At 42.1% G+C, this 23,500-nt stretch overlaps 1 protein-coding gene across 2 annotated transcripts in view; it reads right to left on the bottom strand.

Annotated features, from left to right (window-relative positions):
• TIMM44 (translocase of inner mitochondrial membrane 44) overlaps positions 1 to 23,500 on the bottom strand; it is a 70,328-nt gene that overhangs the window by 33,776 nt on the left and 13,052 nt on the right. For both annotated transcript variants that reach the window (XM_026659699.1, XM_026659701.2), the window contains 3 exons: positions 21,693 to 21,842; positions 2,839 to 2,975; positions 2,020 to 2,105 (listed from right to left, as the gene is read on the bottom strand). In XM_026659699.1, the coding sequence (XP_026515484.1) occupies positions 2,020 to 2,105; positions 2,839 to 2,975; positions 21,693 to 21,842 (373 nt within the window). The remainder of the gene's footprint in view (positions 1 to 2,019; positions 2,106 to 2,838; positions 2,976 to 21,692; positions 21,843 to 23,500) is intronic.

The following is a 23,500-nucleotide window of genomic DNA, read 5'->3' as shown; positions in this document are numbered from 1 at the left end:
CACCCCCCTAGCCCTCTACCCTGACCTCAAGTTGCCCCCAAAGCCCAGCCTTCTGCCCTGCACCTCCACACATATCCCAGCCCTCTGCCCTGACCTCGAGTCACCCCGCTCAGCCCGCTGCAAGCCTAGGTGAACAGAACCCCAGGCTGGAAGCGGGCTGAGCAGGCTGGCGGCGTAAGATCAGCATTTTAATTTAATTTTAAAGGAAGCTTCTTAAACATTTTGAAAACCTTGTTTACTTTACATACAACAACAGTTTAGTTATATAATTATAGACTTATAGAGCGAGACCTTCTAAAAAACGTTAACATGTATTACCGGCACGTGAAACCTTAAATTAAAGTGAATAAATGAAGACTTGGCACACCACTTCTGAAAGGTTGCCTACCCCTGGGCAATAGCCACCCCTCTGCTACAGCTCTTTGTAGCTGTTCTTAGGAAACCAGAGATCAGAATTATTTTGGGGGCATTAGTGGAAGGAAGGAGATGAGATCCTGCAAAGCAGAGTCTGCAAGATAGATATAGAAGCGGGTGTTAAAAAAGCAGGGAATTGATAGTGTAATCCCATTGCAAAAACAGATTAAAATTGCCATACCACATATCCCATCTAGTCCAGTATTCTATCGCTGACAGCAGCTAGTTCCAGAAGAAGCTGCATTAGGTAGTTATGGGAAAACCTGCCCACAGTGGAGGTTTCTTCCCAAAGCATATAGTCAATGGTTGGCTTAAGCTCTGAATCTTACTCCTTATAAAAACTAGTTTTACTATCTGATATCTTCACATATACCATATACAGTATATAAAGGGAGCAACAACTAGCTCTGCTCTACATAGCCTGGGTACAACCCCACTGCAATACTGTGTGCGGCTCTGGGTCCCACAGGTCAGGAAGGACACAGAAAAACTAGAGAAAAGAACAATCCTGCATCTTGGTGGGGGTTAGACTAGATGACCCTTGCAGTCGCTTCTAGCTCTACGATTCTAAAGAAGCAATTAATCTTCAAACACTGCACAATCTGGGTAACAGGAGGGGAATCTGAAGGAGCTAAATGTATTGTCTAGCAGAGATTATTCTGGGGGATTGTCAGGGCGACCAATGAATATTTTCAAGAGAATCCTGGTCTCACAAGAGAGTGGGACATGGAGCAAGTGAGCAAAAAGATAAGGAAATATTCAGGCTAAATATTAGGGAAAAATTCTTAACAGTCAGAGCAATGGAGAGGTTAAAGGATTTTGTGATTTATCTTGGAAAACACAGGGGCAAGCTGGAAACCAGGCAGCCTTCTTTGGACCAGTTATTTCTGATTATTGAAATAGGTCTTCAGCATGCTCTCTTTACTCCTTTCAGCCTAACAAGCCAGACTATTATCATGTATTACCCAATAAGCACAGAATGCAACATGGACAGCTAATGGTGTTGATGGGAAACTGGGATTACAAACAGTCCAAAAGAGAGGTGAAATGCCCACAATCCCACAGATGGGACCAATTCAAAAAAAAGAACTTGGCTTGCTGCAGGCAAGACTCTGTGGCATACGCTTTGTGTCAGAAAGAAGCCCACAGTCTGCCCACTCTCAGATTACACGAGTCACAGGCTTCATGCCACTCACAGGTTGTATACAGTGCTCTGGCCGCTCCTCAGTGCCAGGATGCATCTGATTAGAAGGACCATGTTCAGAGTTCAGTATTCTTACGGCTGTCAGTCACAGCCATCTACACGATGGAAATACACAGTGGGGAATTCAGATTTCAAGAACTGGGAGCAGTGGGAAAATATCTTTCTGTTAAAGACTGCGGGGGTGTGTCCCAACACAGATGGAGCAGCCTGGAATAACTGCAGTGTCAGCAGCTACACCTACTTTCTATCTCACACCGCCTCACAATAACAGCAATGACAAAAGTGGCCATGATTTGTATTATGTTGAGACTAGTTGCACAGATGGCATCAGAGCCCAGATGGTAAGAGAGCAAAGATAACTGGAAATTAAGTTCTGTTCCTTAAGCCTTGGGAACACTTACTATTGAAGACCACATTGTTGTCTTTGAAATCTTTCCACTGCTGATACCATTTGGAATCCTTGTGCAGCACCACACCCATCGCCTCCCTAGGGAAGAGCAAAAGGCAAGTATTTCATGAATCAACAGCCGAACTCTTAATGAGACTGGAGACAAGGAGAAAGATAGTGATGACCATTCACTGTGCAGGCTGCAGCTGACACCTGGGACACGCATTGTGTGAGCCTGAGTGAATGGGTGGAGTGGAGAGGGGTTAGAAGGAAAGGTCAGGAGTTTAGATTTGATCCCATTAAGCTTATGTTGACAGTGAGACATCCAGGAAATATCAGAGACCTGCTCAAATGTCTGAGGTGAGGAAGACAAAAATACTAGAATACCCATATCAAAATTTCAAGTCAGGACAATATATTCTTTGTTAATGCAGAGTAACTCAAACATCTGATGCATTTTCTTCCAACTTTGCAGAAATATTGTATTTTGCCTTCAGAATAACCTTGCCAATCTTCAGGTCAAACCAAAGTTATAGGAGGAATAAAATATGGCTTTCCAACAGAAGCTGGCTGCAATCTTGATTAGGGGGAATCTACCAATCACAATAACTGCACCACCCCTCTTACCCATAGAAATGGAGTGCCACTGAGCTTCTATCCCTGCCCAGCTTCTACTCAGAGAAGATCACTCCCTCAAACCATCCCTTATCCCTGCAGCCTGACCTCACCTCTAGACTCCACCTCCCAATCCGTGCCCCAAGTTTGAAAACATTCATCAGATAATGTTCAGCAGATCACATATGGCAACAGTCTCTCTTTATTCAATACATACTCATTAGCTTCAAATATTCTCTCTGTGATCTTCTCTCCAGCAAATTCCGTTCTTTTCCTAAGTCGCTCAGGACGTCTGTAAGGACCCGTCTGCCCTAGAACGCTTTCTTCTATTTCCTTCTTCATTGTTTCTACTCCCTGAAAGGAAAACCATTCCTGTTAGAGTGGACTTGTTGCAGAAATCCATCACCTCAGTTGAAAAGAAGATAGAGTATGTGGGTCACGTTCAGCCCTGTTGTAAGCAAATACACCATCGCTTAAAACAAGGTTAAATGTGGCCCTGCATTTGGGAAGTTAACAGCAGACATACAATAAAACAGCTGTCTGGATCAGGCTGAGAATAAAACGGTGGAAAGGAAACTAGGGAACTAACCAAACTAACAGACGCTTGGTAAAGAAGTCTCTGCAGAGAGGAGTGGAAACCCTGGCAATTCAGGTGAGAATTCTTACTGAAAGATAGTGCTGACTTGCCTGGCTTTAAGGAAGAATAAGTTCCTAAGTCCTGAATGCTACGATTCCAGTTAGGAAGAAAGGAGCTACAGGACAGCAGAAAATGCAGGAGAGCAAGACAAATGACAAATGTATCTGATATTAAGGACAGGGAGAGGCAGCCAAAATTATAGGAGAGCATATTTTCAAGGTCAGCCAAATCCAGTTCTCAGTCCCAGACCCAAGCAAGAGAAAAAGCTCTGGGTCATCTGAAATGTGCATCTGTAAGCCAAAAGAACAGGCAGGCAAATTATTCACAGCAAACTGCATCACCATTGGTGAGAAAACAGGTTCTGGGACTGAATTCAAGTCATGCTGCTGGACCACATGGAGTTGTGTGGAGAAGTCTCAATAGTGCATCTAAGCCAGAGGAAGAAGCGGTGGATATCAACTCTCTTGGTTGAGTTTCTGTTTAGGGAAGGGACTTTCTAGCCTCAGATACAAGTAATCTTTAGGCAGCCTCTGCCAAGGAGAGGCCTGTTGTGATTACTGGACCTTAACATTTACCCCCGTTTTGTAAGCTCAAATGTAAAAAGTATGTGCAAGTTTGTAAAATGTCACAATAACATCACTTTTTGCCTGCTTGAAAATTGACCATAAAAAATAGGTTGAGATGTTTTCAATAATAAATGCTATAAATAAGTGCAATAAAACAGACAAAAAAATTAAATTAGTCCAAACAAAAAGGGCATGCTAATATGGTTCAAGAACTGTTAAAATCTTGCTTGGTAAAAACAGAAAATGTGGGGTGGATGTTAGGCCTAATTTGTAAAAATAAAAATAAAAATGAGGGGATAAACTATGCCACCCACTTATTCCTTTTGGGGGGCTTTTAAAGAGACTTTAAAGTGCTCTCCCTCCCAACGCATCCCAGCTCATCTCACCTTCCCTGGCCCCAAGACAGAAGAAGAGCAAATGGAAAGACTGTCTTCCTGAGAGGAAGGCCTCTTGTTCAAGGAACTTTGTTTTTCATTTGAGAAAATCATTATATTATTCCGACAACCAGACTTAAGCCCATCAGTGGGAATACCTAATTGCCAGCACCATAAAGGCATGCAAGATACTGTTCTGCCTCCCTTTCTTTTGGGTTGCTTTCTGTTCCCCCTTCCTTCCTCCTGTTCTATAACTCTCTCTCAGCTTTTCATCAAATCCTAAAACCAACTGCACTGCATCGGCACAGCGAGATGACATGACCACAACCCTACCCTGTTTAAGGAGAACCCAACCAGACAACATCCAGATTGTGAACCAGGGTCCAAGCAACAGGTGCTGTGATAGACCTGCCAGCCAAAGTAGCCATTCCTAAGTGACCAGCCATGCAGTGTTCCAAAGATATTGACAAAAGCTGTATCTCCCCCACCTTTTCTATCCTGTCTCTCCTCCACCTTGCCACTGTTACTCCTGGGGGAATTCTGCATCACTGCGTGTGCACAGAATTCATGTCCCCCAGATTGCTTTGCTTCCCTGCAGAAAAATGACTTCTGATGGGGAAGCTGCAAGACCTGTCACATGCCCCTCCCCAGCAGTATAGGCAGGTTGATTTGGGCGCCCGGAGCAGCCAGTAGAGACATAAATCACCGCCAAGGGAGTGAAGGGGCTCGGCAGTTGTGCATGTGAGAGAGACACACTGTTCTTCTCACTCACTATTGCGGCATGCTCCGCAAGGAGGGGCAAGACTTCGGTGTGTTTCTGAGGAGGTAGGCATGGTTCAGGCTCCGTCCCCTCAGGCAGAACAGAATGTAGCAGCCTGCCTGCTTAGTGAATTGTTCCCATTGTCTCTGTGAATTCCCCCAGAAGTATAAAACAGATGTAAAAATTTTAAGGCTCCTTCACATTGCCAGAGTGGTATAAAGGACAGTATGGCTTAGAAATGCTTATGGTGCTTTAGTGATTAGAACTGGTCTACATTTTTGGACTGAAAAAATTTCCTATCAAACTGTGCTCCATGAACTGTTTGGTACTGACTTTTCTGGAGATGATCAGTAGCCAATATAAATTGTGAGTTTGATTCCCCAGTCCTCACTTGCTCTTCAGCTGCCTATGATGTAACTGAGCATATGGCTGCATACATTTGTTGAGTAATAACTAGAAATAAACGGTCCAACCTAGCTACATTACTATTAGGTAAGGGGGTTTGGAGGTTTCCTCCAGTGCTCCCCACTCCCATTCTCCATCCATTGTATTGTAGTTTAAATAAATTACTGAAATAATTGAAGCCAGAGTGATTATATTGCGTTATTTTGACAAATAAAATATGCAGAATTTTAAAATCGTGTACACAGAATTTTTAATTTTTTGGTACAGAATTCCACCAGGAGTACACTGTCTGTTAGGGCAGGAGAAATTAACACCCTCTGCACATCAGAACTGACAGTAAAATTAAACCGTTCCTTTTAATCAAAAAAGGTTATTCCAAAAAAATCAGACTGATACTTTGCTTCCCAAGGGAGAGAGACTTCAAAGGGTTTGATTGTTTGTTTTGTATAATCGCTCAATTTCAATATACCTGCTGTTTTAATTTCCTGTTTTCTTATGTTTAATCAATAAACTTTCAACTGTAAAGTAAGTGATTTTGGCTATTTGCCAAGAAATTAAGTAAACCATGGTCTCTGTAAAAAAGATCTTTGTATCATTGTTTTTATATTGAACAGTGAAAGTTTGTCACCTTTAACTTTTTTAATCCTTGAAATTAATACAACATTAAATGTCTCAGATCTCAAACAGTTAATACAAACTGGCAACTGGATTGCTTGGCAAACTGAATGGTTTCATAATTGAATGTGAAGAGTAAAAAAATAAAAATTAGTTCAAAGCATGCAAAACCACTTGTTTCACTCAGTGTTACGGGATTTTATTTTTGTTTCAGACATGTTATCTGATTGCCTTGTTTTAATTGTTTTAATTTATATTCTAGTTTTTCCTTCCACGATCTCTGGTTTTTATTTTTGCATTTTAATTCTGGCCCTGGTTATCTCCTGTTTGGTTGTTTAGGGTCTCTTAGTACTTGTGAGTTAAAATGTTTTCCAAAAAGATCCCTTGAAAGAACAATGTTGGTAATGGAACTTTTCCCATTGCCCCCAGGTGCCACGCCTTTAGATAATTCCAGGAGCTTTAGTTCCAATGAAGCAGTCCCCCATGAATTAACTATCATAAGGGATGATGGAGTGAATAAGGATTTTTTTAGAAAAAAAGATGGAGATTCTAGCTTGGATGTATGAGATCATTCCAAGAAATATACATTCTTTTGAGGTATGGCTCAAGCATAAAAGGAAGTTTGCAGCAGGAGATTTAATTGAAAGGAACTACTGTACGCATATTTGGAAAAGTACAGGTTGTGTAAGAAAGAGAAACATCTAAATTCTGTTTTAACAATACTGGCTGGAAATACCTGTTTTATTAATTTGAAGTAGAGATCAGATACAATCTGTGTCCAGAGTTGAATAGTTTGTTGGGAAAAACATTGCAGGTTCTGAGGAAATGTGAGTACATTGCAAATAGACTTATAAAGGATGTCACAAGCAAGAGATAGAGAAATGAACTCTGAGAAAAATTTTGAAAGAGGTACAGAAGGGCCTAGTTTAAAAAAAAAAAGTATATTAACTTGGAATCTAAAAAGAACATGTTTAAAAGCGAGAGAAAAAAGTATTTTATTTGGAAAAGAATTGGAGTATCAAACTGCAATTCAGGAACATGATGAGTTGCTACAAAACATCGCAGTCAAGGAATCAAACTATTTAAGCTTAATAAAAGAAAGAGAAACATCAATTAGCGTAACTGCAATTGGAAATAGAAAACAGAGTGCCGAGATTAAATTAATCAGTAAAGAAAATGCAATAATTAAAAGAGTAGAAGCAAGGGAAAAAATTAACTGCTACTAAAAAGAAATTACAGAATACTTTGGATGCTCAAGTGAGACTAAGAAGACAGCTAAGAAATTTAAGAAGGAAGTTACTTTTAAAAGTACAGTGCTGCAAGAACAAGGTAACATTGTTAAAGTTCAGCAAAAATTTGAATTTATTTCACCCTTTACATCCTCCTAAAATTGTAACCTGGAGGTTACAGAACGGATGACATCTTTAACAGAGTGTCAGCAGAGTTTTAAATTAATGTTGCTTGCTTGAAGGAGAGAATACTGTATCTTCAAAAACTCCTTAACAGCTCGACAAATGGCTTATAATTAAGGCTATGATTATGTCACAGAAGTCACGAAATCCATGACTTCCAGAGAACTCCATAACATTTTCTGCTTCAGACTCAGGGCCACGGGGCAGGAGCTGTCAGCCAGGAGGCCCTAGAGCTCTCAGCTGCAGGGGCCCCCACAGCTCCCAGCCCTGAAGCTCCCAGCCACGGGACTCCCAGTTCCCAGCTGCCACAGGGAGCTTCCAGCTGTGGGGGGCAGCCTCCAGAACTCCCAAATAGCGCCAACAGAGGGGGGACCCCGAAGTTCCAAGTGGCGGCTAGGGCCCTGCAGCTCCCAGCCACCAGTCCTGGAGCTCCAGCCTCCGCGGGCAACAGGGTCCCTGCTGCTCCGAGCCGCCCTGAGCGGCAGCAGTAGTGCGTGCTGGATCCCCCATTCTGTCACAGCTATTTTTAGTAAAAGTCAGGGACAGGTCACGGGCGTCCATGAATTTTTGTTTATTGCCTGTGACCTGTCCGTAACTTTTACTAAAAATAACCGCGGCAAAATCTTAGCCTTACTTATAATATTAAATAGGAAGGACAAAATATTTCTAAGTAGTATAAGAAATTAAGGCAAGCCTATTTTTTGCAGGACAAACATCCTCAGGGTGAGCAGTGTAATTTTTAGGTGCTTTTTATCAGGGGATTAAATTCTCAAATACAGAGTCCTCTGCTTGGAAGGGTAAAACCCTACGACAAACTCAACAAATGAAATCCTGAAGCAGGCTAGAGAGCTGTGTGAAACCATCTAAGTAAACTAACCAAGAGAATAAAGAGAAGGAGACTGCTCAACTCCACTGTAAAATACACCAATAGCTTCCCAATAGCTGGTAAAAGAATAAGCACTAACTAAAATAAGCAAACTGAACAAAAAGATTTCTGTTGTGGAAAACACAGGACCTGGCCTTCTTTCTGCTCTACCCCTCTTTTTTCCTCCTTATCCCCCTCCTTTACTTCCATCCAGGATAAAACACAGGATATATCAGTTCTGCCCAACCAAACTAATTCTGACTCTCACCTCGGGTTCCACAAAAGAAATGCCTCTGAGGGAATAGTGGTACACAAAAAGTTAAAGAAAATAACTTGGTAACAGAAAAAAAAGTATTTAATCTAACAATCCAAGGTAATAGCCTATAAGCACTATTAGACTGTGGAGCTGAAGAATGATTAATGAGTTCCTTTGTTTTCAATGCCACTGCAAAACCTTGACTCCTAATACACCACTCCAGAAAAGGAAATGTACATTGTCACGCAAAATTTTAATACAATCAAGTTTTCAATTAAATTTGTTTGTGATTTAATGTTGTGTTTTCAGGAGGTCGAAGTCTCTCACCCCTTTTATGTCTTTAAAGGTTCTAGAGACAGCATTGTTGTGGGGACAAGTTTCTTTACCCACTTTAAAGCACAAGTGGATTGGGAAGACAGGGTTTTACAATTAAAAGTAAAACCTTCTTCCTATAGAAACAAAAATGGTTTTAAGTCCATTTGGTAAGCCAGTCATAAAAGTTTAAAAAATGTCTGTCAAGGAAGGAGGAATTTTACCTCCCCAACCAGAGAGGGGAAAGTGTATCCAAAAAGTAAAAGAAATAACTGAATTCTCTCATATAAACTTGCCTCTCTCTTTCTCCCCCTCCCCCCCACAACTGTTCATCACTCCTCTTTTCCATAACCCCTCCCCTGTTCCACCCCTGATCAACCTCATCTCCCAGCCAACCCTTCTTCTTGCAGTCTGTTCAAGGACAAATTTGTTCAGAGTAAAAACAACGTGTAAACATGTGTAAACTGCAGTTTTTGTATTTTGACAAGAAGTAATTCAGAAGTGTTTCTCTCCTTCCTAAAAATTCTTTAATAAATAAGAAAATGTATAAACAGTTATACAGAAGTGACCCAAATTTCTGCCTGGTTAGGAAAGGGTTTTCTTTCATAATCTATTTGGGAAAGCTCAAAATTTTCAGGTTTTGGGAGTAATTTGCTCCCCATTCAAGCAGGGATCACAAAATTCACCCACTGCTCTGGTCTGAGACCTACCATGTACATAGGAATAGATACTGGTACAAACAGCTACAGTTTTGGATTTTAAACACACCCAGATTTTCATCTATTTGGAAGACAATCCTGTGTCCTTGAAGCCCAAAGACCTGTTAAAATCTGGTCAAACAATTCCAAAGACATTGTATGTAATTGATTACTTTTTTTTATAGAAATTCCACCTTTTGTAGAGAATTTCCCTGTAAACATGGTAATTCAGAAAGGACAAGTGTGAAATTACCCTATGGGTTACTTCCATCCACGCAACATTTCCAGAAAATTGGTCCAATGTTAGCTAAAGTTGTTCATCTCTTGGATTTTAAGGAGGGTAATTCCTACCTTTGTTTTAGTGCATAATCCATTGTCTAAAACTATTAAAATGTAATTTAGGTACTGGGAAGGACAGGACTTAATCCTGCCAGTCACCACAATTGGGGAAGTCCCAGAATTAAACTCTAAAAATCTGAATAAAGAGGGTATGTGTTATACTGTACCCACCACTCTTTAAACTTGGGATTTATTCTAGAAGTTTATAAAATTCTTTCTACATCTGGCTAATTGTATAGCAAGAACTGGTGTTATATAAAGAAATCACTAACAAAATCCTGTTTAATTCTCGTAAAATATCAGTTCAACAATCTCACATACAGAGTAAAGTTGAAGAGAAAACAAATTCCTCCCCCAGAACCTGCAAATGACTTTCCAAAATAGGTAAAGAAAATGACATGGAAAAAAATTTTTGGATTCCCTGATGCAGAGGGGAATTACAAAAGAATGACGTTCTCTGCATAATGCACCACTGTGACCAATTCTAAAAAAAGTCTCATTGATAGAGGTTAACAATTGATTATAGACAACTAAATAAAAGCTCCTAAACAGGTGGCTCATGCAATGTAGAAATCAAAATTTAGCCATGCTAAGTGGGAAAACACATTTTACACCTCTTTCGATGTGGTGAAAGGGTTTGGACCCTGGACATGGTCCCAAAAGACCAACTTGAATTTTTTTTTTTTAGTAAAAGCCAAAGAGAATATGTTTGAAAAAAATGCCACAGGGGTTAAAAGTTTCCCCAAGTGAGTTTAACTATTTCATTCACAAGCCTTTATCTAAAGCAAAGGAAAAAGGCGTAAGTATTTATGTTAATCATGTTTCAATTTCTAGTACAACTTAAAAAAGCCTATGGAGTCCATCAAATATGTGCTGGAACAACTAAAGAGCACTGGGGCAAAATTATCTTAGCAAAAAAGTCAAAGGACCAGAAAAAAAGGTTACTTATTTAAGCTTTAAAATTTGCTCTGAGGGTTTATAACCCCCAAGCTGACAGAGTGCAAGCACTGATGAATTAAAAAACCCTTCCAGTGTATCAGAGGTATGTAGTTTTCTGGGAATCTGCCATTACTGTAGGCAATTCATCCCAGAATATGCCAAAATTGCCAGACCTCTCGGTAAACTACTATGAACACATCCGAATTGAGACTGGGAACCTGCACGAAATCAGGCCAGAAAAAAAAGTTTGAAACAAAATTAAATAAAGCCCCTTGCTTAATTTACCTTCAAAAAGCAAAAAGTTTTATTTGAAAATTGCAAGTATAGGACATAGTGCAATTATTGTGTTACAACAAAAAAAAAAAAACCCTCCCCCTTCTTCCCCCCCCCCCAAGCTATTGTTCATGCAAGCAAAGGACTGAGTGCTAGAAAGGAAGAATAGATTATCAAAAGGCAGTACTGGTAACCATCTGGGGTCTACAACATTTCAATCACATCATTTATGGAAAAAAGGTCATCATTAAGACTACCAGTCTTTAAAATACCTGAAATCCAATCAAAGCAAAGAGGGTGAAGGATCAAGTGTAAACTAACTTCAATTTTGACAATGAAAAACAATGTATAAATTAAGTGTGTTAAAAACAAAAGGTTTTTAAGAGCGGATAGGTTAGCTCAACTACACCAATGTCAGAATGTTGATTTAAAGACAATGACTAAGGGGAACTGTTTTTCCACTGGATTTGAATACCAATCTTGGATGGCATGCACAGATGATGGTTCATTCCCTCAAGATGGGGTCCAGTGTACTGGCACAGTAACAGATTGGGAAAAGGAAGGAATCTCAAAAAAAAAATTTAAATTAGGTCTGTCACCAGTCAGTATGCTGAAATTACTCCTGTATTATTTATTGGCCTTAAAATCAACCATAAAAACGAATGTGTCAGCTTTGGTTTTATGTACAAACTCAAGCTCCTACCTGGCGTAACAAATTCCAAAATGCTAAAAATAAATGTGTCTGATTTGTTTCAACTAATCAAGGCAGTAAATCAACTAGATCAGGAACATAAATTAACCATTTATTTAAAATCCAAATTTAACAAAGATGACAAACACCATAAATTTGTAGTTGCAACATCATATCAAAAAATTATGCTATAGCATAATCATAAGGTATGGAAAGGGCCTCCTGGTACCAAAGACACCTATGAAGCCTCAAAACAATTTGCTTATTGGCCAAAACTGTATAAAAATGTGCAAAATTATGTAAAGACCTGTACTGCATGTCATAAGTTCCAACCCACCAAACCTCTAGTTCGGGTTCCACTCCAGCTAAAAAAGGAATGTTAGCCTTGGACAAGCCTACAAGTGAACTACATCAGACCTATGCCAACATCTCAGTGGGAAAACAAACATTTACTAAACTGTAACCTAACTTTTCACCAAATGGGTGGAATGCTGCCCCCAATGACAGTGCTGTCACTACAGCATCTCTTTTGGTGAATATTTTTACCAAATGAGAACTGTCCTTAAAAATTAAAACTGACAGAGGTTCTACTTTTACATAAGAATGGCCATACTGGGTCAGACCAAAGATCCATCTAGCCCAGTTTCCTGTCTTCTGACAGTGGCCAATGTCAGGTGCCACAGAGGGAATGAACAGAACAGGGAATCATCAAGTGATTCATTCCCTGTTGCCCATTCCCAGCTTCTGGCAAACAGAGGCTAGAAACACCATCCCTGCATATCTTGGCAAATAGTCATTGATGGACCTATCCTCCATGAACTTATCTAGTTCTTTTTTGAACCCTGTTATAGTCTTGGCCTTCACAACATCCTCTGACAAGGAGTTCCACAGGTTGACTGTGTATTGTGTGAAAAAATACTTCCTTTTGTTTGTTTTAAACCTGCTGCCTATTTAAGGTGGTGACGTTCCAAGTGTACAAAATACATTAAAAAGAAATTGCGTACTTCCTATCACCCTAAATCTTGAAAATTAGTTTAAAAATACCAATAAAAGAATTATCACTGCTGCATAAAAGCTTGCTGGACAATCCACAAGGCTGAAATATTAAATTACCTTTAACTTTATGGGCCATGTGCTCAATACCTAGCCAAATGACTGGGTATACATTCCTTTTAAACTTGTGGCAGAAAAATCCATAGTACTAGCAACTCATCTTCTATGCCAGAGGTCGGCAAACTATGGCACGCATGCCAAAGGCGGCACGCGAGCCGATTTTGCCTGGCACGCGGCTGCCAGCCAGGGTCCCGGCCGCCGGCCACGCTCAGCCCGCTGCCGGCTGAGTGAACGGAACCCCAGTCCAGCAGGAGGCTGAGTGGGGTCGGCGGCCGGGACCCCAGACCGGTGGCAGGCACGCCCCCCGGCTCTCCCCTCATCGCGCTCGGGTTCTGTGGCTCCCGGAAGTGTGAGCCGCCGGGGCGCGGGGCCCTCAGCCTGCTCCGGGAGGGGCGGCAGCAGCTCACACTCCCAGGAGCCGCAGAGCCCGAGCGTGGCGAGGGGAGAGACGGGGGGCGCACAGGGGCCACTGCCTGCATGCATCCGCTGCAGGAGCCCCCCGGGGGGTAGCACCGGGACGCAGCCTGGGCAGGTGTGCCCTCCGGCTCCCCCCTCACCGTGCTCGGGCTCTGCAGCTCCCAGAAGACTGAGCCGCTGCCCCTTCTGGAGCTCCCCCCCTCCCGTTGCCTCAGCACTCTGCGGGGGAGGGGCTCTGCGCGTGGCAGCCCGGCAGCGTGTTTTGCCTCCACGTGGAGCCAGCGTCTGACCGGCATGGGCATGGTAAGGGAGTCCTGGGGGGCAGGCAGGGAGCAGGGGGAGGGTTGGAAGGGTCGGGAATTCTGGGGGTCCGGATAAGGGTCAGGGCAGTCAGGGGACAGGAAGGGGGTAGGGCCCTAGGGGGGCAGTTAGGGTGTGGGGGGGTCGTCTCAGGAGGGGGCAGTTGGGGGCAGGGGTCCCAAGAGGGGGCAGTCAGGGGACAAGGAGCAGGGGAGGGTTGGGAGTTCTGAAGGGGGCAGTCAGGGGGTGGGAAGTGGGAGGGAGTGCATGGGGCTCTCTCCCCCCCCCATATCCTCTTTTTTGATTGTTGAAATATGGTAACCCTAGCCGAGAGGGAGACGCGCGTCTGACGAAGTGGGTATTCACCCACGAAAGCTTATGCTCCAATACATCTGTTAGTCTATAAGGTGCCACAGGACTCTTTGCTGCTTTTTACAGATCCAGACTAACATGGCTACCCCTCAAGTATTTTACGTTAAACTATCAAAGGAAAAAGAAGGTGCCCAGGAATTCAGACCCATTTATCTGAACTGGTACATTTAAAATTACAGACAAAAATCTCCTATTACCTATCAAATTAAAATAAATAGCCAACTTGAAATGGATATATATCAACCAAGTAAAAGTGTTTTTAAAAACAAAAATTAACTCAAGAAAAAATATTTCTCCTTTGTTCCTTTATTTTGTTTTTGCAAAAAAGTAATAATTACTTCTAGGTGTTCTGCCAAGGCAAAAATAAGAACTTATGTTAACAAATAAACTAACATCCATTGGCAAAGAATTCTTTTCTTGGCTTATGAGTATAATGAGTTTTATACACTAAATTTTTATTTATGTTAAAAAACAAATTTTAATGTAATTAAAGCTAGAAGTCTTTCCTCCTTTACTTGTGCCTATGCCACATTACCTGCAAAAATAAAAAAACTGTAATTCCAGGACTAAACTCCAGAATCGTGTTAATAAAAAGACAGAAACTTTAATTACTCACACCAGAATACTAATTCAACACATTGGACATCTCCATTAATACAGACTTTATCGGCAAAAATGTTAGGCAAGACTGAATATGACAATTTTCAAAAATGGTGTTTCAATTATGCCAATAAAACATAAGAACGGCCATACTGGGTCAGACCAAAGGTCCATCCAGCCCAGTATCCTGTCTACCGACAGTGGCCAATGCCAGGTGCCCCAGAGGGAGAGAACATAACAAGTAAAGATCAAGTGATCTCTCTCCTGCCATCCATCTCCGTCCTCTGACAAACAGAGGCTAGGGACACCATTCCTTACCCATCCTGGCTAATAGCCATTAATGGACTTAACCACCATGAATTTATCCAGTTCTGTTTTAAACACTGTTATAGTCCTAGCCTTCACAACCTCCTCAGGTAAGGAGTTCCACAAGTTGACTGTGCGCTGCATGAAGAAGAACTTCCTTGTATTTGTTTTAAACAAATTACACCAATAAAATAATTATCAAACTTCATAAAATTGTTCCCCAGTTAAAAGTTTGTTTAAATTCAAAAGATAGAGGGAAGGAGATTATTCAATTAAGACAAGAAATTTTATCTGTTATGGGTCATATTGCACATGCTAAAGCCAAAACTAGTAAATCAATTGGTGAAATCAAACTTGCTGTAAAAATAGGTACTATAATTCAGAGTAAAATATTTCAATATGAATTAAACATAGTTAAAAAGGAAAATGCAGGAACAGCTAAAATTCCAGAAAAAGTCTGAGTAGTTAGTAGGGTAACTGGTATCCACACTGCATTAATAATACTACTGCTAAAATAACTAAGCAACTACATACCCATAAATAATATAATGTATTTAATAATAAATTAACATCCCTGTGGTGGGAAGAACACCTCAACAGCCCAACACTGTGGCATTTCATTTCAGAAAGGGGAACTATGCAAAAATGAGGAGGTTAGTTAAACAGAAATTAAAAGGTACAGTGACTAGAGTGAAATCCCTGCAAGCTGCATGGACACTTTTCAAAGACACCATAATAGAGGTCCAACTTAAATGTATACCCCAAATTAAAAAACACAGAAAAAGAACTAAAAAAGAGCCGCCGTGGCTTAACAACCATGTAAAAGAAGCAGTGAGAGATAAAAAGACTTCCTTTAAAAAGTGGAAGTCAAATCCTAGTGAGGCAAATAGAAAGGAGCATAACACTGCCAAATTAAGTGTAAAAATGTAATAAGAAAAGCCAAAAAGGAATTTGAAGAACAGCTAGCCAAAAACTCAAAAGGTAATAAAATGTTTTTTAAGTACATCAGAAGCAGGAAGCCTGCTAAACAACCAGTGGGGCCCCTGGACGATCGAGATACAAAAGGAGCACTTAAAGATGATAAAGTCATTGCGGAGAAACTAAATGGATTCTTTGCTTCAGTCTTCACGGCTGAGGATGTTAGGGAGATTCCCAAACCTGAGCCGTCCTTTGGAGGTGACAAATCTGAGGAATTGTCACAGATTGAAGTGTCACTAGAGGAGGTTTTGGAATTAATTGATAAACTTAACAGTAACAAGTCACCGGTACCAGATGGCATTCACCCAAGAGTTCTGAAAGAACTCAAATCTGAAATTGTGGAACTATTAGCTATGGTTTGTAACCTGTCCTTTAAATCGGCTTCTGTACCCAATGACTGGAAGATAGCTAATGTAATGCCAATATTTAAAAAGGGCTCTAGAGGTGATCCTGGCAATTACAGACCGGTAAGTCTAATGTCAGTACCGGACAAATTAGTTGAAACAATAGTAAAGAATAAAATTGTCAGACACATAGAAGAACATAAATTGTTGGGCAAAAGTCAACATGGTTTCTGTAAAGGGAAATCATGTCTTACTAATCTATTAAGAGTTCTTTGAAGAGGTCAACAAAAATGTGGACAAGGGGGATCCAGTGGACATAGTGTACTTAGATTTCCAGAAAGCCTTTGACAAGGTCCCTCACCAAAGGCTCTTACGTAAATTAAGTTGTCAATGGATAAGAGGGAAGATCCTTTCATGGATTGAGAACTGGTTAAAAGACAGGGAACAAAGGGTAGGAATAAATGGTAAATTCTCAGAATGGAGAGGGGTAACTAGTGGTGTTCCCCAAGGGTCAGTCCTAGGACCAATCCTATTCAATTTATTCATAAATGATCTAGAGAAAGGGGTAAACAGTGAGGTGGCAAAGTTTGTAGATGATACTAAACTGCTCAAGATAGTTAAGACCAAAGCAGACTGTGAAGAACTTCAAAAAGATCTCACAAAACTAAGTGATTGGGCAACAAAATGGCAAATGAAATTTAATGTGGATAAATGTAAAGTAATGCACATTGGAAAAAATAACCCCAACTATACATACAATATGAGGGGGGCTAATTTAGTGTGGAAGCAGAGAAAGAACTGACAGGAAGGGGATTGCAATGCATGACAGTTTGTTAGCAAGAGTCAGGCTAACTGTAACCCTAATAACGCGAGATTTGTAGAAGCGAGGAATGTGTGAGGCGAGTGGGAAAGAACTGTGTGAGAAGTTGTTGCGACCTTGTGTAGATAATATGGAATGTAGACTAAGAGTCTACATTAGTGAGCAAAACAAGATATCAGAATGACCTATGTATAACAAAACACAGCTGTTGCTCATTATTGTCTGTAACAAAAGGTATAAATGCTTGCTGTAATTGTTTACCTGTTGAGAGACCTGTTTAGCTCTCTCCCTCTATGCAATTGATAGAGAGAAAATAAAGTATCTGACTTGCTGTACCCAAAGAAAAAGTGAGAACTCTGTTATTCTCCGACATTAGCTACAACTAATCAGGAAAGAGATCTTGGAGTCATTGTGGATAGTTCTCTGAAGACGTCCATGCAGTGTGAAGCAGCAGCCAAAAAAGCAAACAGGATGTTAGGAATCATTAAAAAAAGGGATAGAGAATAAGCTGGAGAATATCTTATTGCCCTTATATAAATCCATGGTACGCCCACATCTTGAATACTGCGTACAGATGTGGTGGTCTCATCTCAAAAAAGATATAGTGACATTAGAAAAGGTTCAGAGAAGGGCAACTAAAATGATTAGGGGTTTGGAACGGGTCCCATATGAGGAGAGATTAAAGAGGCTAGGACTTTTCAGCTTGGAAAAGAGGAGCGTAAGGGAGGGAATGTGATAGAGGTATATAAAATCATGAGTGGTGTGGAGAAAGTGAATAAGAAAAAGTTATTTACTTGTTCCCATAATATAAGAACTTGGGGCTACCAAATGAAATTAATGGGCAGCAAGTTTAAAACAAATAAAAGGAAGGTCTTCTTCACATAGTGCACAGTCAACCTGTGGAACTCCTTGCGTGAGGAGGTTGTGAAGGCTAGGACTATAACAGGGTTTAAAAGAGAACTAGATAAATTCATGGAGGTTAAGTCCGTTAATGGCTCTTAGCCAGGATGGGTAAGGAATGGTGTCCTTAGCCTCTGTTTGTCAGAGGGTGCAGATGGATGGCAGGAGAGAGATCACTTGATCTTTACTTGTTACGTTCACTCCCTCTGGGACACCTGGCATTGGTCAACGTTGGTAGGCAGGATATTGGGCTGGATGGACCTTTGGTCTGACCCAGTATGGCCGTTCTTATGTTCTTAATAAGAAAACTAAAAAGCTAATAAAGAATTTAAGTAACAAACCAGTACCAGCTTTAAAAATTAAAAAAGCAATTGAATTCCAATATACTGAATTCCAACATTTTAAAATGATCAAAAAAACACTAGGTCAAGCTACTACCAAAAAATCAAGCTCTATACAACAACCGTAACCGATAGGCTAAGAAACGTAACACCAATTTATGAAAAGAAAGAAAAATTGGAAGTTATCTTTATTGTCAATGTACCTTATGTCAAAGCTAAAAATATTTACTCCCTCCACGTAGTTCACAAAGTGATGGTGTAGCAAGGTTCTGTGGACATTAAGATGGTTACTCCAGACTTGGTTGCCTACTGTAAAAATGTAACCACCATACAGAACTATCTAGTTTCTGATCTAAAAAAGTATAAATGGATAAATCCAGTAAACTAAATACGTAAAGGTAATCCATTTGTAAAAAAAACCCTGTGGTCTCAATATTCAAGAAACCAAAGAAATGTTAGCCGGACAGAAATGTTAGACGGGTCCACCCCTGCAGTTCCAGTGGGAGCTGTGGAGCCGGCACTGGGGCTGTGGGGGCAGCATGCGGCGCGTCCCTGATTGCCCCTCCACCCGGGAGCTGGGGCACACCGCGGCTTGGGGCTTCTGGCCCATGGCGTGGAGACTTGCCGTGAGCCGGATTAAATTAAGCAGTGGGCCGGAGGTTCCCAACCCCTGGTCTAACTAATCGCTATATTTGGGGTTGGGAAGAAATTTTCCACCAGGGCAGACAAGCTGAGACGCTGGGGGTTTTTTGCCTTCCTCAGAAGCATGGGGCATGGGCCACTTCCTAGTTTGAACTAGAGTAAATGGTGGATTCTCTGTAACTTGAAGATGTTAAATCAAGATTTGAGGACTTCAATAACTCAACCAGAGGTTATGGCCTACTCCAGGGCTGGATGGGTGAGGTTCTGTGGTCAACCTCTGCGATGTGCAAGTCAGACTAGATAATCGTGATGGTTCCTCCCTGACCGGAATGTGAACCAGGGTCCAAGGAATAGGTGCTGTGGTCCACCTGCCTGCCAAAGCATCCATTTGTAACTGACCAGCACTCCAGTATTCCAAAATCATCATCAAAAGTCATATTTCCCCCACCTTTTCCAGTCTCTCTACTCCAAACTGTGTGTGTGTCTTAAAAAATAGAGGTAAATAAGTCAAAATAGAAGCCCCTTTACAAATCAGAACTAAAAGTAAAATTAACCCCATTCTTTTCATCAAAAAGGTTGTTCTAAAAATAAGACTAGTATCTTGTCTCCAAGAATTTAAAGGTTTTGTTTGTTTTGCACAATCACATAATTTCAGTTTCAATATAAACGTGTTTTAATTTCTTGTTCTTTCTTATATTTAATCAGTAAACTTTCCACTTTAAAAATAAGGCCCGGTCTACATTAAGAATTTACACTGATATAGCTATATCTCTCAGAGGTATGAAAAATCCACACCCCGAGAAACATAGCTTTATGAACTTAACCCCCAGTGCACACAGCGTTAGGTCGACAGAAGAATTTTTAGATGCCTCTTGGGGAGGTGGATTACCTACGTCGATGGGAGGGATTCTCCCATTGGCGTAGGTAGTGTCTACACTAAAGCACTATAGTGGCACAGCCACAATGGTGCAGCTGCACCACTGTAGTGTTTTAAGTGTAGACAAGCCCTAAATGCTTTTGGGTGTCTGCCAAAAAACCAAAAACCATGTTCTCAAAAAGACCTCTTTGTATGTATCACTATTTCATGTTGAATAGCAAAAGAGTTTATTACATCTTTAATACAATAGATCACACCCTGCTCCCAATGAAGTCAACAGGAATTTTGCCATTGACTTCAATGGAAGCAGGACTGGGTCCTAAGTTTGGCCATTGTAGCCATCACGGAAGAGTGATGGACATGAGCACACATAAAATTCAGTATACAGTAAGACTATCAAATCCTGCAAAATGACTGCTTGCCTGGAAGGGATGGCCTGATAGCCTGCTTTGGAGAAAAACAGCAGGCAGGTCTGAAAAGGGAGTCATCTTACTGCAGCAGATGTAGCTAACAGGCTTCATTATAGAAATGCCACTGTATAATAACTGCTACTGCAGCTGAAGCTGACCTTTAGCAGATGACATCTTATTAGGAACACAAACATAAAAATTGGCATGACTGATGAGATCAACGATCCAGCTCGCCTAGTACCCTGTCCAACAGCCGCTAGGATCAGATGCTTCTCTATTTGCAATACACCTGTAATGAGAAATTTCTTCCAACCCAGTCAGTTAGTGGTTAGCTTATAGACTCAGACTTTAAGGCCAGAAGGGACCACCATGATCATCTAGTCTGGCCTCCTGCCCATTGCAGGACACAGAACCTCACCTACCCTGAAATAGACCCCTAACCTCTGGCTGAGTTACTGAACTCCTCAAATCATGATTTAAAAACTTCAGGTTACAGAGAATCCACCGCTAACATTTATGCCATGACACAGGAGTATTTACATCCCTTCTAGGAAAAAAAAAAAAGGGGGCCCTGCCTGGTGCTGAAGTAAGGTTCAGTGGTAGGTGTGACAAAGTGAGGCTTTTCTGTAATATTTTTATGGAGCCGGTGTGCACCTCGGTTGCCCTGTCCTTTGCATTGCTACCCTGTGGGGGGGGGGGGGGGGGTTTAAGTCTGCTCTCAGAGCAACGCAGGACATGAGGTGCGGGTGTTGCTTTGTTGTCTGAGCTGTAATGAAACTGATCCAGATCAACAGAGGGCCCAGAGGAATAACGAAAAGCCCCAATGACTCAACAATCGACACTCAACACCGGGAAGCTCCAGCAGACGGGGTTGCGAACATAGGATGGCTTTGCCTGGAGACAAAAGATTGGGAGGTGACCAGCAGGTCAGGGAGAGAGAGAGAGCCTGAGATGGAATCCACTACAGCTTGGCTGGGGTCTGTGCTGGCTTGGCCAGATGGACTATGTTTTAATCTTCATTTCTTTATCCTAACCTAAGGACATCCAATGCTGTGTTCCAGTTGACTAATAAAGCTTACTCTGTTTTTAAAACACAGCTTGGTGTCACTGCAAATACTTGCTGAGGTGCGTTAATCCTTGCAGAGCATACAAGCATCTGATGAGGAGTCACACGCAGTGTGGACTCCCACCCCACAGCGAGAAGCAGGAGACCTGATGCTTAAGATTGTTCAGGGCTCTCAGATGTGCACCATCCAATCCTGGTGATTTACAGCTCTTTAACTGATCAGTTTATTCCAGCACCTCCTAAGTACCTCCTGTATGTTAGAAGAGTTTTGCTCTCAAAACTACATTCACTTGAAGGTGAAAAAAGCAGCATAATGCTGAAGAGTGCAGCAGAATGACTTGACATTTACGGTTTGGGAGGGTTTTTTTTTTTTTGTTTTTCCCCCCAGACAGCTTTCTTGTTAGTGAACGTGGTGCTGCATGGCAGGGCACCTGCATGTGTACCTCAGAGATTGCTTTAAATGCTGCTGTCTTGCCCAGTTTCTCCCCTCCTTTGGTGACTGATTCTGCAGACTGCTTTGCTGTTTTGGCCGCTTCTTCCATACCTTCTTTTATCTTCCGACCAATATCACTCTTACTTACTTCGTCCAAACTCTGCAATAATATGGAAGGAAAATGATGTGAGAAACATGGATCATCACCTGGATTTGAAAGAGATTCCTCTTTTTGGCCTTTAGAGACTTCCCAAGTCACCACCAGGGAAAATCAGCAAGTTAGTAGCATGGTCAAGGTCTGTAGGACCAATAATTGATTTGCCTTAAGCAGTTACAGTCACAACAAGCCTGACTTTTGTGCTGCAGTGTTAGCAGTAATCCCAGAGCTGTGCTGTGATCATTGGTGATGAAAATATTTTTGGCCAGATACAGAACTACATATGTTGGACTGGCAATTATTTATACACAAAAAGAACAGGAGTACTTGTGGCACCTTAGCGACTAACAAATTTATTAGAGCATAAGCTTTCGTGGGCTACAACCCACTTCTTCGGATGCATATTTATACACAGTGAATGCCACTTAACAGCAACCTCTCGGTTCCAGCAAAAAGTTGCTATTATCCAAAAATTGCCAATAAGTGGAAGGCAGGTTTGCGGGGCTGCAGTCAGGGAAAGAATCTTTGGGACAGAGCAAGCCCAGGGCCCCTGGTGCCAGGGCAGGACACCCCCAGGACAGCACAGGGAGAGATACTGTGCAGCCCTGGAGCCCCTGCTCCCTGTGGAAAACCCCAGTTTCCAGGCTGCAGGTCCTTCCTCCCAGCTGCTGACCTGCCTGCAGCCTCCCCTCCCACTCCACAGCACCAGGACTCCTGCATTGCCCAGAGGCCACCACACGCTGCTGACAACATACTGGCTTTTTTTTTTTTTTTTTTTTTTTTGCTGTGCCACCTGGCAGTTAAAATACTCTAGACCTTTCCTTTGAAATACCCACATGCTTGTTAATACTCTAAGAGATAGAAGGAAATGCAGTCCAGGCCAGTGCAACTCTGGCGGAGAGAGCTCTGTGCACTAATTTTTGATCCACCAGGAAAGAAGTTCCAAATACTCTCTCTTTTACTCCAACAAAATAAGCTTTACATACACCTGAGAGTGCCTGGGGGGTGTGGTGCTACACACAGGCTGTGGCAGGCCAGAGGTTAAAACTTCTCCACAAACAGTTGATCACCATTTCACGCTGAACCAGCACAGCTGGCTTAGCAGGTGCTCTTTGTAGGGATGTCAGAGACTTCACTGGCAGTGGGCAGCTGATTCTGGGGTGGGTGGGAAGACAAACCCACACAGAAGGGGTTGCCAGGTGGACACTACCACTAGGTGTTTTCCCCATCAGCCAGCCGTGCTCCCCTGCCCCCTCAATCAGCACTCCTTCCCTTCCTCTCTGCGCCCTGGTTGCCAGGAGGGAGTTACCATCGCAGCTGGGAGTGGGTAGGAGTGCACAGACCAGGCACCCCTGGCCCAGCAGCAGTGACAGCACAGACTCCTGCCTCCCCCATCCTTTCTGGGCCAGGCTGCTGGAGGCTCATTTCAGCTCTGCCAGCCATTGGACGCTGGTGCCAGCGGCAGGGACCACCTTCACCACAGTTAGCGCCATGCGCTCAGGGACTCGACCATGAACAGCATCTCCCCACCTAAATGGCGCCCTCAACCTTCTTTCCCCACCCTCCCTACCGGCTCGAGGCTTCCACAGCACCAAGAGGAGCTGTCACAGGATCCAGCAGGAGGGCCCAGCAGGTAAAACAGGACCCAGGTGCTAGTCGAC

This window comes from Terrapene carolina, unplaced genomic scaffold (assembly GCF_002925995.2).
Source record: "Terrapene carolina triunguis isolate 2854851 unplaced genomic scaffold, T_m_triunguis-2.0 Scaffold662, whole genome shotgun sequence".
Classification (NCBI taxonomy): Eukaryota; Metazoa; Chordata; order Testudines; family Emydidae; genus Terrapene; species Terrapene triunguis.
Note: the sequence above shows the minus strand (reverse complement) of the source record. Positions and strands in the feature narration are given on the sequence as shown.